This window comes from Anolis sagrei, chromosome 3 (assembly GCF_037176765.1).
Source record: "Anolis sagrei isolate rAnoSag1 chromosome 3, rAnoSag1.mat, whole genome shotgun sequence".
Classification (NCBI taxonomy): Eukaryota; Metazoa; Chordata; class Lepidosauria; order Squamata; family Dactyloidae; genus Anolis; species Anolis sagrei.
In genome coordinates, this window is record NC_090023.1 from 274,575,098 (window position 1) to 274,591,579 (window position 16,482).

At 46.8% G+C, this 16,482-nt stretch overlaps 1 protein-coding gene and 1 pseudogene across 1 annotated transcript; both read right to left on the reverse strand.

Moving 5' to 3' along the window:
- Positions 1-5,812: 5,812 nt before the first annotated feature.
- LOC132770336 (zinc finger protein 214-like) lies at positions 5,813-7,666 on the reverse strand (annotated as a pseudogene).
- A 5,245-nt stretch (positions 7,667-12,911) lies between these two features.
- On the reverse strand, positions 12,912-14,328 carry LOC132770334 (zinc finger and SCAN domain-containing protein 2-like). Its single transcript, XM_060767211.2, has one exon. It carries the CDS (start codon positions 14,027-14,029, stop codon positions 13,097-13,099), a length of 933 nt encoding a protein of 310 aa, XP_060623194.2. The 5' UTR covers positions 14,030-14,328; the 3' UTR covers positions 12,912-13,096.
- Between the last annotated feature and the right edge of the window lie 2,154 nt (positions 14,329-16,482).

The following is a 16,482-nucleotide window of genomic DNA, read 5'->3' on the forward strand; positions in this document are numbered from 1 at the left end:
AACTGCGCCTGACCCGGAGATCAAGGCGAGCTTCTCGGGTCAAATCCTTATCTATACTTTCGATATCATTGCGGGAAGGCACCTGGCCGCTATTCCCTTCATTAAAATTCCTTTCTGGTGAAAACAGCTGCGTTGACACTGCACTGTCTGTGAGAGCCTCGGAAGCAAACAGGCCTTTTCCCACCTACGACAAGTGAGGCAACTGGCACCTTACCTGTCGGATGAGGCTCTGGCAACAGTCATCCATGCCACGGTCACATTTAGGCTGGACTACTGTAATGCCTTGTCTGTTGGCCTTCCCATTTCTACGACCCGAAAGCTCCGTATTGTCCAGAATGCTGCAGCCAGGTTACTCACAAGAACGCCCACGAAATGCCATAGAACACCAGTGCTGCGGCATCTACACTGCCTCCCCATTGAGTATCGTGGTTTGTATCAGATGCTGGTCCCGACCTTTAAAACTTTATATGGCCAGGGATGTCCATTGTATCTTAGAGACCTCCTTCTCTCCTTCTCCCATCATCGGAGGCCGCCACAACCATCCCAACAGGATTTGCTCTCTATACCAGTTTCTAGGGAAGTGCCCACATCATGAGGAGACAGCCAAGCCTAGGGAAGACAATTATGCTGGGGAAAGTGGAAGGCAAAAGGAAGAGGGGCCGACCAAGGGCAAGAGGGATGGATGGCATCCTTGAAGTGACTGGACTGACCTTGAAGGAGCTGGGGGTGGTGACGGCCAACAGGGAGCTCTGGCGTGGGCTGGTCCATGAGGTCACAAAGAGTCGGAGACGACTGAACGAATGAACAACAACAAGGGAAGTGCCCTTGGAAAGCACCAGGCGCAGGTGGGCCTTCTCTCTTTCTGCCCCTGCCATATGGAATTTCTTGCCTCCTGATTTGAGAACCATGCGTTGCAGTAATCTATTCGGGATGTAACAAGAGCATGAACCACTGTGGCCAGATCAGACTTCCCAAGGTACGGGCGCAACTGGCGCACAAGTTTTAATTGTGCAAAAGCTCTCCCGGCCACCACCAAAACCTGGGGTTCCAGGCTCAGCGATGAGTCCAGGATCACTCCCAAGCTGCGAACCTGCGTCTTCAGGGGGAGTGGGACCCCGTCTAACACAGGCTGTAACCCTATGCCCTGTTCGGCCTTACGACTGACCAGGAGTACCTCTGTCTTGTCTGGATTCAATTTCAATTTGTTAGCTCTCATCCATGTTTTTATATGTACTGATTTGTTGGAAACTGCCTTGAGTCGCCGATTGGCTGAGAAAGGCGGTATACAAATACAGTAAATAAATAAATAAATAAATACTTACCAATATAGTTTAGAGTTCATATCATTACAGTTTATATTTACCACCCAGAGAATACAACTTGTGCTTACCATCATAGAGAGTACTTACTTACTTATGCGATCCCTCGTTGGACAAGTAAGATGGTCTTCCATTATGGATTTCCTTGTGGGTCTGTAGGTGGCTGTGGAGCCCTCTTCTTGCTCTGCATCTTCTTCCGCAGTGAGGAGGGCATTGGTTTCCAGGTGGAAGGCGTTCCCGGTCGGGGTTGGCTTGATGCGCCTTCCTCCTGGCACGTTTCTCTCTTTCACCCTCCACTCGTGCCTCCTCAAATTCTGCAGCACTGCTGGTCACAGCTGACCTCCAGCTGGAGCGCTCAAGGGCCAGGGCTTCCCAGTTCTCAGTGTCTATGCCAGAGTTTTTAAGGTTGGCTTTGAACCCATCTTTCAATCTCTTTTCCTGCCCACCAACATTCCGTTTTCCGTTCTTGAGTTCGGAGTAGAGCAACTGCTTTCGGAGACGGTGGTCAGGCATCTGGACAACGTGGCCGGCCCAGCGGAGTTGATGTTGGAGGACCATCGCTTCAATGCTGGTGGTCTTTGCTTCTTCCAGCACACTGACGTTTGTCCGCTTGTCTTCCCAGGAGATTTGCAGGATTTTCCGGAGGCAGCGCTAATGGAATTGTTCCAGGAGTTGCATGTGACATCTGTAGACAGTCCACGTTTCACAGGCATATAGCAGGGTTGGGAGGACAATAGCTTTATAGACAAGCACCTTGGTATCATAGAGAGTACTCCCCTCATAGACTATAGCCTTGTACTTTGCATCAGAGATCATAACCTTGTACATACCTTAGAGATAGGATAGCCTGTTCTTTCCTCGTAGTTCTGTTCATTTCTGGTGTAACCAAATTCTACAGACTGCGTCTTTGTAATACTTTGTTTTGACTCACTTTTCAAGAGCTCTGAATGACATTCTCTTTGCTTTGTTCCAGTAAACTTATTTGGTTAATCTTAATCTTGTCTCCGGAGTCTTATTTGAAAGAAACGAAGTACATAAAGGGTATACCGATAGCCGCTGGGAAATAGCCAATCCCAATCCTTCAATCCCTGGCGTGCCATCACAAAACTAATACATACAATACAAAACTAAATCAGAAACAAACACACTAATGAAGCATACACCTATACACACACACACATTTATTTATTATTTATTTGCAGTATTTATATTCCGCCCTTCTCACCCCAAAGGGGACTCGGGGCGGATCACAGAACACATATGCGGCAAACATTCAATGCCGTTATAGGCAGACCGCACAGACAACAGTACAGATAGAGGTATATATATAGGCATTTCCCATCTTCGGCGTCCTGGAGGTTGTGCGCGATTCTGGTCACAGGGAGAGGGGTGTGTGTGTGTGTGCTATTGCCCTTCTTCACAGTCTTCCTCCTTGTTTTTGATCGCCCGTATTTTTCTGGTATTTGCTTATGGTGCCAATACAATACCTCCCCACTAAAGCGGCACCTATTTATCTACTCACAGCTGCTTTCGATCTGCTAGGTGGGCAGTGAGCTGGGCCAAAGGTCGGGCACTCATACCTCTGACCCGGGCTTCAAACTGTCGACCTTTTGAATTGGCAAGATTTATTGCAGCTGGTGGTTAACCGGCTGTGCTTAAGCCCGGCCCAACAAACAGAACTAACAAACAAACAAGCAAATTGACATGATACATTTCTAAAAGCTTTGTTCTATCAATGTTTATTCCTTCTTTTTCTATTCCCTTTAGAAAATTTTATATAATCACATTTCCGCTTTTGATAACACTCTTCTGATTAACAAATCTTGCAACTGACATTTGCCCATATTGTCGTCAGTTTGTTCATTTTGGCTAAATTTCAGGTCTCCATGAGCCATACTTTTTGCATTGGAATAAGATGTTCCTTCCATCCACGTGCAGAGTCCATTCCTACCGATTTCGTATATACTTGTCAGGTTTTACAATGTATTGTAATGTAATCTAGCTGAGTCATGCACTGCTAATGGGCTTCTATTGGAAATGCTGAGTCATGCATTAACTGTATATAGGGAATCATTTGGGGAATGTGTTCTGGCCTAGTCCAGGTGATTGGGAATGATGCAATCCTGGATTTGAGTTAAGTCAATGAGTTGTTTGTTTTTTTTGTCGTGTCAGGAGCAACCACTCCTGTTGTGAGAGAATTGGCCGTCTGTAAGGACGTTGCCCAGGGGACATTGCCCGGATGATTTCTGATGTTTTATCATCCTTATGGGAGGCTTCTCTCATGTCCCCACATGAGGAGCTGGAGCCGATAGAGGGAGCTCATCCGCCTCTCCCGGGATTTGAACCTGCGACCTGTCGGTCTTCAGTCCTGCCAGCACAAGGCTTTAACCCATTGCGCCACCGGGGGCTCCTCAGTTGAGTTGGTCAATGAGTCAATGAGTTGACTCAATGAGTTGGGAACCAATCAGTGATTGCTATGTGTAAATGAATTGTATATAAGGAAGTCATGTACAGTGTATTCTCGATCCTTGTGCTGTGATGTTGTTCGTCGAAGGCTATATGTAATTAAAAGAACCTGCCTGCTAAGACAAGATATAACCGTGTGCTGTGGTAAGTTTGTAATATCATCTAGACTGGGGGAAAGACAATGGTAAAACTGACAATGGCTGGGCATGTGCTCAAGTGTCTGTAAAAGAGGAAGAACTTCCTGACTGTGAGAGCCGTTCAGCAGTGGAACTCTCTGCCCCGGAGGGAGTGTGGTGGAGGCTCCTTCTTTGGAAGCTTTTAAGCAGAGGCTGGATGGCCATCTGTCAGGGGTGCTTTGAAGGCAATATTCCTGCTTCTTGGCAGAATGGGGTTGGACTGGATGATGGCCCAGGAGGTCTCTTCCAACTCTTCTAGGATTCTATGAAAAGTTTCCAGCGTGGCTGCAGTTTGTGGGAGCAGTTGACTGAAAATACTGTGCAGGAAGAAGCTACTGGAAAGCGCTGAAGTTGTGCAACTGATCTGCTGCTGAATTGTGAAGTTAATCTCAACAATACTGCAGTCACTACCCATGTTTTCTTTCAACTTTATTATAAAAGCTGCCGACCTGAAAGACCTTTCTCTCACAAAATGGGCTCTCTTGTCATGGCAAGGAACATATTTAAAATTGTTTTGTAATTTAATTTAATCTGATTTTACCAAACTTATTATTTAATCAAGTTTTAAGTGCTTAAATGTATTTTAACTAACTATTACAGGAGTGCCGGGGTGGGAATTTGTGTTTGTTGTGTCTTTGTGTCTTTGTTTTTTTGCTGTTGATATCGTCAGAGGACTAATCAATAAACAAGCCTATTTTTCTACTTGATCGTCCAGCATTCTCAACAAATAAATCTCTAGTTCAGAATCTCAATTTTTCTACAACACACCTCATGTGATAAAATGTCACCAACTTTGTGTTTACATTTCCAACATTTACTCTCTGGTGTCAATCATTACAATTCTCACCAGTGTAAATGTCTATGTATAGAATCAAAGAGTTGGAAGAGACCTCCTGGGCCATCATCCAGTCCAACCCCATTCTGCCAAGAAGCAGGAATATTGCATTCAAATCACCCCTGACAGATGGCCATCCAGCCTCTGTTTCAAAGCTTCCAAGGAAGGAGCCTCCACCACACTCCCTCTGGGGCAGAGAGTTCCACTGCTGAACGGCTCTCACAGTCAGGAAGTTCCTCCTCATGTTCAGGTGGAATCTCCTTAAGCTCTATTCCCTTCAAAGCACCCCTGACAGATGGCCAGTCAGCCCCTGTTTCAAAGCTTCCAAAGAAGGAGCCTCCACCACACTCCCTCCAGGGCAGACAGTTCCATTGCTGAACGGCTCTCACAGTCAGGAAGTTCTTCCTCATGTTCAGATGGAATCTCCTCTCTTATAGTTTGAAGCCATTAGATGTAGACTGTCACTTGTTGTAAAGTCCTTTCCACACTCCTTGCATTAACAGGATTTCACACCTGGAATATTGCGTCCAATTCTGGGCACCGCAATTGAAGGGAGACATTGACAAGCTGGAATGTGTCCAGAGAAGGGCAACTGAAATGATCAAGGGTCTGGAGAACAAGCCCCATGAGGAGCAGCTTAAAGAGTTGGGCATATTTTGCCTGCAAAAGAGAAGGCCGAGAGGCAACATGATGGCCATACATAAATATGTGAGGGTAAGTCAAAGGGAGGAGGGAGTAAACTTGTTTTCTGCTGCCCTGGAGACTATGATGAGATGGAGCAATAGCTTCAAACTTCAGGAAAGCAGATTCTACCCGAACATTAGGAAGAACTTCCTAACTGTGAGAGCTGTTCAGCAGTGGAACTCTCTGCCCTGGAGTGTGGTGGAGGTTCCTTCTTTGGAGGCTTTTAAACAGAGGCTGGATGGCCATCTGTTGGGGGTGCTTTGAATGCAATTTTCCTGCTTCTTAGCAGAGTTTGGTTGGACTGGATGATGGCCCAGGAGGTCTCTTCCAACTCAGTGATTCTATGATTCTCCCCAGCGTGAGTTTTGATATGAACATACACGACCCCTTTGAGTAAAGCTAATTCCACACTCCGGGTGTATACAAGTTAATCCCCATTGTGAGTAGCTATTCATTCTGACAGAAGTCCATTCCACACTCTAGGCATGTATTGGGTTTCTACCCAGTGTGAGTACTTTGATGTGAATGTAAACGTCTCATCTGAGTAAAGCTCTTTCCACATTCTAGGCACGTATAGGGTTTCTCCCCAGTGTGAATCGTTTGATGTGAAAGTAGACTTCCACTCCGAGCAAAGCCCACCCCACACTCCAGACATTTATAGGGTTTCTCGCCACTGTGAGTCCTTCGATGGGAATGTAGGCTTCCACTCCGAGAGAAGCTCATTCCACACTCCAGGCATATATAGGGTTTCTCCCCAGTGTGAGTCCTTTCATGTGTACGTAGACTGCCACTCTGAGTGAAGCTCATTCCACACTCGAGGCATGTATAAGGTTTCTCCCCAGTGTGAGCGCTTTGATGTGAACGCAGATATTCCCTACGAGTAAAGCTCTGTCCACAATCCAGACATTTGTAGGGTTTCTCCCCAGTGTGAGTCCATTGATGTGAACACAGACTTCCGTTCCGAGCGAAGCTCTCTCCGCACTCCATGCACTTATAGGGTTTCTCCCCAGTGTGAGTCCTTTGATGAGAACGCAGATGTGCACTCTGGTTGAAACTCTGTCCACATTCCAAGCATTTGTAGGGTTTCTCCCCAGTGTGAGTCCTTTGATGTGAATGTAGATTTCCCCTCTTTGAACTTTGCCAATAGGACCACGCCTCCTGCTTCTACCTGAAGATCTTTGGGACTCTGCAAGGCTTATCCTTTATCTGACTTGGACTTTTGTGTGGTGGTGGTGGTGTTTGGAAGCCAGGTGGAGCCTACTCTGAGTTGCAACACTGTCCTCCCAACCCTGTGGTACACCTGTGAACGTGGACTGTCTACAGACATCAGCGCTGCCTCCAGAAAATCCTGCAAATCTCTTGGGAAGAGAAGCGGGCAAATGTCAGCGTGCTGGAAGAAGAAGCAAAGGCCACCAGCACTGAAGCGATGCTCCTCCGCCATCAACTCCGCTGGACCGGCCATGTTGTCCGGATGCTTTTCCTGAAGTAGAATCCTAGAATCCTAGAGTGGGAAGAGCCCTCCTGGGCCATGGCATCCAACCCCATTCTGCCAAGAAGCAGGAATATTGCATTCAAATCACCCCTGACAGATGGCCATCCAGCCTCTGCTTAAAAGCTTCCAAAGAAGGAGCCTCCACCACACTCCCTCCGGGGCAGAGAGTTCCACTGCTGAACGGCTCTCCTTACAGTCAGGAAGTTCCTCCTAATGTTCAGATGGAATCCCCTCTCTTGTAGTTTGAAGCCATTCTTCCATTGTGTCCTAGTCTCCAAGGAAGCAGAAAACAAGCTTGCTCCCTCCTCCTCCCTGTGGCTTCCTCTCACATATTTATACATGGCTATCATATCTCCTCTCACCCTTCTCTTCTTCAGTAGAGGGTATTTTTCCTGAGGTAAAACTTGCCTCCACATTCACAGGTGTACAACAGGGTTGGGACTCTCAGCATCATAAAAGCATTGCGATGACCTTTCACCAAGGTAGCCTCCCATCTGCTTGCCAGACGCGAACTGCGCCTGACCCGGAGATCAAGGCGAGCATCTCGGGTCAAATCCTTATCTATACTTTCGATATCATCGTGGGAAGGCCCGTAGCCGCTATTCCCTTCATTAAAATCCCTTTCTGATGAAAACAGCTGTGTTGACACTGCACTGTCTGTGAGAGCCTCGGAAGCAAACAGGCCTTTTTCCATCTATGACAAGCGAGGCAACTGGCACCTGACCTGTCGGATGAGGCTCTGGCAACGGTCATCCATGCCACGGTCACATCTAGGCTGGACTATTGTAACGCCTTGTATGTTGGCCTTCCCATTTCTACGACCCAAAAGCTCCGTATTGTCCAGAATGCTGCAGCCAGGTTACTCACAAAAACACCAACAAAATGCCATAGAACACCAGCGCTGCGGCATCTACACTGGCTCCCCATTGAGTATCGTGGTTTGTATCAGATGCTGGTCCTGACCTTTAAAACTTTATATGGCCAGGGATGTCCATTGTATCTTAGAGACCTCCTTCTCTCCTTCTCCCATCATCGGAGGCCGCCACAACCATCCCAACAGGATTTGCTCTCTATACCAGGTTCTAGGGAAGTGCCCACATCATGAGGAGACAGCAAAGCCTAGAGAAGGGAATGATGCTGGGGAAAGTGGAAGGCAAAAGGAAGAGGGGCCGACCAAGGGCAAGATGGATGGATGGCATCCTTGAAGGGACCGGACTGACCTTGAGGGAGCTGGGGGTGGTGACGGCCAACAGGGAGCTCTGGCGTGGGCTGCTCCATGAGGTCACGAAGAGTCGGAGACGACTGAACGAATGAACAACAACAACAAGGGAAGTGCCCTTGGAAAGCACCAGGCGCAGGTGGGCCTTCTCTCTTTCTTCCCCTGCCATATGGAATTTCTTGCCTCCTGATTTGAGAACCATGCATTGCAGTAATCTATTCAGGATGTAACAAGAGCATGAACCACTGTGGCCAGATCCGACTTCCCAAGGTACGGGCGCAACTGGCGCACAAGTTTTAATTGTGCGAAAGCTCTCCCGGCCACCGCTGAGACCTGGGGTTCCAGGCTCAGCGATGAGTCCAGGGTCACTCCCAAGCTGCGAACCTGCCCCTATGCCCTGTCCGGCCTTACGACTGACCAGGAGGACCTCTGTATTGTCTGGATTCAGTTTCAATTTGTTCGCCCTCATCCATGTTTTTATATGTACTGATTTGTTGGAAACTGCCTTGAGTCGCCGATGGGCTGAGAAAGGCGGTATACAAATGCAGTAAATAAATAAATACTTACCAATATAGCTTAGAGTTCATATCATTACAGTTTATATTTACCACCCAGAGAATACAACTTGTGCTTACCATCATAGAGAGTACTTACTTACCTACTTACTTAGGCGATCCCTCGTTGGACGAGTAAGATGGTCTTCCATCATGGGTTTCCCTGTGGGTCCGTATGTGGCTGTGGAGCCCTATTCTTGCTCTGCATCTTCTTCCGCAGTGAGGAGGGCTTTGGTTTCCAGGTGGAAGGCGGTCCCGGTCGGGGTTGGCTTGATGCGCCTTCCTCCTGGCACGTTTCTCTCTTTCACCCTCCACTCGTGCCTCCTCAAATTCTGCAGCACTGCTGGTCACAGCTGACCTCCAGCTGGAGCGCTCAAGGGCCAGGGCTTCCCAGTTCTCAGTGTCTATGCCAGAGTTTTTAAGGTTGGCTTTCAGCCCATCTTTCAATCTCTTTTCCTGTCCTCCAACATTCCATTTTCCGTTCTTGAGTTTGGAGTAGAGCAACTGCTTTCGGAGACGGTGGTCAGGCATCTGGACAACGTGGCCGGCCCAGTGGAGTTGATGTTGGAGGACCATTGCTTCAGTGCTGGTGGTCTTTGCTTCTTCCAGCACGCTGACGTTTGTCCGCTTGTCTTCCAGGAGATTTGCAGGATTTTCCGGAGGCAGCGCTGATGGAAACGTTCCAGGAGCTGCATGTGACGTCTGTAGACAGTCCAGGTTTCGCAGGCATATCACAGGGTTGGGAGGACAATGGCTTTATAGACAAGCACCTTGGTATCATAGAGAGTACTCCCCTCATAGACTATAGCCTTGTACTTTGCCTCAGAGATCATAACCTTGTACATACCTTAGAGATAGGATAGCCTCTTCCCACCTCATAGATAGACCATTCCTCGTAGTTCTGTTCATTTCTGGTGTCACCAAATTCTACAGACTGCGTCTTTGTAATACTTTGTTTTGATTCACTTTTCAAGAGCTCTGACTGAAATTCTCTTTGCTTTGTTCCAGTAAACTTATTTGGTTAATCTTAATCTTGTCTCCGGAGTCTTATTTGAAAGAAATGAAGTACATAAAGGGTATACCGATAGCCGCTGGGAAATAGCCAATCCCAATCCTTCAATCCCTGGCGTGCCATCACAAAACTAATACATACAATACAAAACTAAATCACAAACAAACACACTAATGAAGCATACACCTATACACACACATATTTATTATTTATTTGCAGTATTTATATTCCGCCCTTCTCACCCCAAAGGGGACTCGGGGCGGATCACAGAACACATATGCAGCAAACATTCAATGCCGTTATAGACAGACCGCACAGACAACAGTACAGATAGAGGTATATATATAGGCATTTCCCATCTTCGGCGTCCTGGAGGTTGTGCGCGATTCTGGTCACAGGGAGAGGGGTGTGTGTGTGTGTGCTATTGCCCTTGTTCACAGTCTTCCTCCTTGTTTTTGATCGCCCGCATTTTTCTGGTATTTGCTTATGGTGCCAATACAATACCTCCCCACTAAAGCGGCACCTATTTATCTACTCACAGCTGCTTTTGATCTGCTAGGTGGGCAGTGAGCTGGGCCAAAGGTCGGGCACTCACACCCCAACCTGGGCTTCAAACTGTCGACCTTTTGAATTGGCAAGATTTATTGTAGCTTGTGGTTAACCTGCTGTGCTTAAGCCCGGCCCAACAAGCAGAACTAACAAACAAACAAGCAAACTGACATGATACATTTCTAAAAGCTTTGTTCTATCAATGTTTATTCCTTATTTTTCTATTCCCTTTAGAAAATATTATATAATCACATTTCTGCTTTTGATAACACTCTTCTGATTAACAAATCTTGCAACTGACATTTGCCCATATTGTTGTCAGTTTGTTCATTTTGGGTAAATTTCAGGTCTTCATGAGTCATTCCTTTTGCATTGGAATAAGATGTTCCTTCCATCCACGTGCAGAGTCCATTCCTACCGATTTTGTATATACTTGTCAGGTTTTACAATGGATTGTAATGTAATCTAGCTGAGTCATGCACTGCTAATGGGCTTCTATTGGAAATGCTGAGTCATGCATTAACTGTATATAGGGAATCATTTGGGGAATGTGTTCTGGCCTAGTCCAGGTGACTGTGAATGATGCAATCCTGGGTCTGAGTTAAGTTAATGAGTTGGGAACCAATCAGAGATTGCTATGTGTAATTGTATAGAATTGTATATAAGGAAGTCATGTACAGTGTATTCTCTCTCCTTGTGCTGTGATGCTGTTCGTCGAAGGCTCTATGTAATTGATTAAAAGAACCTGTCTGCTAAGACTAGAGATAACTGTGTGCTGTGGTAAGTTTGTAATATCATCTAGATTGGAGGGGAAAACAATAATAAAGCTGACAGTGGCCGGGCATGGGCTCAAGTGTTTGTAAAAGGGTTCCAGAGTGACTGCAGTTTGTGGGAGCAGTTGACTGAAAATACTGTGCAGGAAGAAGCTACTAGAAAGCGCTAAAGTTGTGCAACTGATCTGCTGCTGAATTGTGAAATTAATCTCAACAATACTGCAGTCACTACCCATGTTTTCTTTCAACTTTATTATAAAAGCTGCCGACCTGAAAGACCTTTCTCTCACAAAATGGGCCCTCTTGCCATGGCAATGAACATATTTAAAATTGTTTTGTAATTTAATTTAATCTGATTTTACCAAACTTATTATTTAATCAAGTTTTAAGTGCTTAAATGTATTTTAACTAACTATTACAGGAGTGCCGGGGTGGGAATTTGTGTTTGTTGTGTCTTTGTGTATTTGTTTTTTTGCTGTTGATATAGTCAAAGGACTAATCAATAAACGAGCCTATTTTTCTACTTGATCGTCCAGCATTCTCAACAAATAAATATCTAGTTCAGAATCTCAATTTTTCTACAACACACCTCATGTGATAAAATGTCACCAACTTTGTGCTTGCATTTCCAACATTTCCAACATTTACTCTCTGGTGTCAATCATCACCATTCTCACCAGTGTAAATGTCTATGTATAGAATCCTAGAGTTGGAAAAGACCTCCTGGGCCATCATCCAGTCGAGCCCCATTCTGCCAAGAAGCAGGAATATTGCATTCAAATCACCCCTGACAGATGGCCATCCAGCCCCTGTTTAAAAGCTTCCAAAGAAGGAGCCTCCACCACACTCCCTCCGGGGCAGAGAGTTCCACTGCTGAACGGCTCTCACAGTCAGGAAGTTCCTCCTCATGTTCAAGTGGAATCTCCTTAAGCTCTATTCCCTTCAAAGCACCCCTGACAGATGGCCAGCCAGCCCCTGTTTCAAAGCTTCCAAAGAAGGAGCCTCCACCACACTCCCTCCGGGGAAGGCAGAGAGTTCCACTGCTGAACGGCTCTCACAGTCAGGAAGTTCTTCCTCATGTTCAGGTGGAATCTCCTTAAGCTCTATTCCCTTCAAAGCACCCCTGACAGATGGCCAGTCAGCCCCTGTTTCAAAGCTTCCAAAGAAGGAGCCTCCACCACACTCCCTCCAGGGCAGAGAGTTCCATTGCTGAACGGCTCTCACAGTCAGGAAGTTCTTCCTCATGTTCAGATGGAATCTCCTCTCTTATAGTTTGAAGCCATTAGATGTAGACTGTCACTTGTTGTAAAGTCCTTTCCACACTCCTTGCATTAACAGGATTTCACACCTGGAATATTGCGTCCAATTCTGGGCACCGCAATTGAAGGGAGACATTGACAAGCTGGAATGTGTCCAGAGAAGGGCAACTGAAATGATCAAGGGTCTGGAGAACAAGCCCCATGAGGAGCAGCTTAAAGAGTTGGGCATATTTTGCCTGCAAAAGAGAAGGCCGAGAGGCAACATGATGGCCATACATAAATATGTGAGGGTAAGTCAAAGGGAGGAGGGAGTAAACTTGTTTTCTGCTGCCCTGGAGACTATGATGAGATGGAGCAATAGCTTCAAACTACAGGAAAGCAGATTCTACCCGAACATTAGGAAGAACTTCCTAACTGTGAGAGCTGTTCAGCAGTGGAACTCTCTGCCCTGGAGTGTGGTGGAGGTTCCTTCTTTGGAGGCTTTTAAACAGAGGCTGGATGGCCATCTGTTGGGGGTGCTTTGAATGCAATTTTCCTGCTTCTTAGCAGAGTTTGGTTGGACTGGATGATGGCCCAGGAGGTCTCTTCCAACTCAGTGATTCTATGATTCTCTCCAGCGTGAGTTTTGATATGAACATACACGACCCCTTTGAGTAAAGCTAATTCCACACTCCGGGTGTATACAAGTTAATCCCCATTGTGAGTAGCTATTCATTCTGACAGAAGTCCATTCCACACTCTAGGCATGTATTGGGTTTCTACCCAGTGTGAGTACTTTGATGTGAATGTAAACGTCTCATCTGAGTAAAGCTCTTTCCACATTCTAGGCACGTATAGGGTTTCTCCCCAGTGTGAATCGTTTGATGTGAAAGTAGACTTCCACTCCGAGCAAAGCCCACCCCACACTCCAGGCATTTATAGGGTTTCTCGCCACTGTGAGTCCTTCGATGGGAATGTAGGCTTCCACTCCGAGAGAAGCTCATTCCACACTCCAGGCATATATAGGGTTTCTCCCCAGTGTGAGTCCTTTCATGTGTACGTAGACTGCCACTCTGAGTGAAGCTCATTCCACACTCGAGGCATGTATAAGGTTTCTCCCCAGTGTGAGCGCTTTGATGTGAACGCAGATATTCCCTACGAGTAAAGCTCTGTCCACAATCCAGACATTTGTAGGGTTTCTCCCCAGTGTGAGTCCATTGATGTGAACACAGACTTCTGTTCCGAGCAAAGCTCTCTCCGCACTCCACGCACTTATAGGGTTTCTCCCCAGTGTGAGTCCTTTGATGAGAACGTAGATGTGCACTCTGGTTGAAACTCTGTCCACACTCCAAGCATTTGTAGGGTTTCTCCCCAGTGTGAGTCCTTTGATGTGAATGTAGATTTCCCCTCTGAGTGAAGCTTATTCCACACTCCAGGCATTTATAGGGTTTCTCCCCAGTGTGAGTCCTTTGATGTAAATGCAAATGTGCACTCTGGCCAAAGCTCTGTCCACACTCAAGGCATTTATAGGGTTTCTCTCCAGTGTGAGTCCTTTGATGTGAGTGTAGATTTCCCCTCTGAGTGAAGCTCATTCCGCATTCCAGGCATTTATAGGGTTTCTCTCCAGTGTGAATTCTCTGATGTCTCTTCAGATGTCCATGATGACTAAAGCTCTTCCCACATTCAGTACATTTAAAAGCCTTCTCCTCCATGTAGACAGCGTTATGTACATATAATTCCAATATGGACACTTGACTATTTTTTTCCGTTTCTGATCTAATGCCAGATCAGCACCTTAAGACGATCCTTTTACTATAATGCACTTTGGTTTCCAGATTCCTCAATATCCACTAGACGCCGGTTTGTTTCTCGTCATGCCAGAAGTGGCTCCATAAAACCTTCACGTCTCTGGTCAAGAAAGAAGAAACAAAGGGTTAAACGTGAAGTCCCAAACCTCCTTTACCTCCAACATTACCCTCTTTTCCTGCATGGATCCCGTTGAAAATGGAAATACTAAGTGTAACGAGGTCGTTAAACTGCCACCGAATGCCACCAATTGTAACGAGGTGCGTATATGATCAAGGAGGGAATTAAACTCAGGCCTCACATATTGGAAAGAATATATTGTAGGGGAGGCCAATTATTTGTAAACTAGGGTAGCTGCCACCAATCGTGAGGTACATGGGTCATCAATGATAAGATTTGGCTTCACAGACGCAGATTGACTGAGATGAAACAGTCTTCAACAAAAGAGAACAAGTTTATTTTGTGCAAAGCGTGTGGTTACGAGTTGTTGAATGACTTCTGGAACTTTAAGTAACACTTAGTTTGTAATACAGTTCACTCTTTCAAATGATACAGCTTATAGCAACTGTTAGTGAAATGTAGCACTTTGCTGAGCAATGTTTCCTGAGGTGAATAGCTTTCTAATTTGATCTGTCCTTGATCAAACTACTGATCTCTAGTCTTCTCTCGACTAGCGATCTTAACTAGCTTTCTTTAGCCTTCCCTGACTAAAGAAACTATCTAGGTTTCTCCCTTCAGCCTTCCTAGGCTGGAAAACCTACTGCTATTCCCTCTCACTGCTCTTCCACTAAACTACTATCTCCGACGGCTGACTGAATCGTCCTCCTAACTGGAACTGCTCACTCCGAGCTCCAAACCCTAACTGACTGCTTCTTTTCAAACGCAGATAGATTTCTCTCGCTAGGCTCCGCCCACTTTCCACTCTCTACTGCTAGCCTGCCTTGGTCTCCATGGCAACGCCACAATGGATACAACCAGTTATCTCTAGTTTTCAGCTACTGTTGCCAACCAAATAGTTAAACAGTTCAAATACATATACCTAGTTTCAATAACTTCCTTACACCAAGAAATAGGGGAAGTAAGTTTCTCAAGGACGGACATAGAAACCAGCAAAGGCAACGACAGGCTCATAAAAAACAAAGAACAGATTCAGACGCTCTAAGTGAACACAACAGCAAATAGATCATCGGAGCTGTTTCGGGTCGTGGGAGAACTCCTCCACCCACCTGCGGTGGAGGATGTCCCTGACGACCCCGCAGCTCGGTGTCGCGATTTCGCACACCATTTTGCAGATAAAGTCGCCCAGATACGCCTCGAGCTCGACTCCAATTCCATCGCAGTGCCTGAAGAGGTGACGGAGGTACCTGCTTGTCCAATTTTGTGGGATTCTTTTAGGCATGTTCTTCCTGAAACCGTAGAGGAGGTTCTTGGGGCTGTGAGAGCGACCACCTCATCTCTAGACCCATGCCCATCTTGGCTCATTAAATCAGCCAGGGAGGGGTTGGTTGACTGGTTTGTATTGATTATCAATGCATCGTTGGAGCAAGGGATTTTTCCATCTGGTTTGAAACAGGCAGTGGTTCGTCCACTCCTCAAAAAAGCTTCCCTTGACTCCACGGTGCTGAGTAACTACAGACCGATCTCCAACCTCCCCTTTCTGGGCAAGGTGCTGGAGCGGGTGGTCGCCTCGCGGCTCCAGGGCTTCCTAGACGATACCAACTACCTAGATCAGGCACAGTCTGGTTTCAGGCCTGGCCATGGCACTGAGACAGCCTTGGTCGCCTTGGTGGATGACCTCCGCAGAGAGCTGGACAGGGGGAGTGTGACCCTGCAGGTTCTCTTGGACATCTCAGCGGCTTTCGATACCATCGATCATGGTATCCTTCTGGGTCGTCTCTCTGGGATGGGCCTTGGGGGCACGGTTCTGTCGTGGCTCCGGTCCTTCCTGGGGGGACGCACCCAGATGGTGAAGCTGGGAGACGCCTGCTCGGACCCCTGGCCTTTGACCTGTGGGGTCCCGCAAGGATCTATCTTGTCGCCCATGCTCTTCAACATCTACATGAAACCGCTGGGAGAGGTCATCCGGAGTTTTGGAGTTGGGTGCCATCTCTATGCGGATGACGCACAACTCTACTACTCCTTTCCACCTAATTCCAAGGAGGCTTCTCGGGTGCTGGACGAGTGCCTGGCCGCTGTGTCGATCTGGATGAGGAAGAACAAGCTGAAGATCAATCACGACAAGACAGAGGTCCTCCTGGTCGATCGTAAACCGGATCGGGGTATAGGGTGGCAACCTGTGTTGGACGGGGTTACACTCCCCCTGAAGCCACAGGTCCGCAGTTTGGGCGTCCTCTTGGAT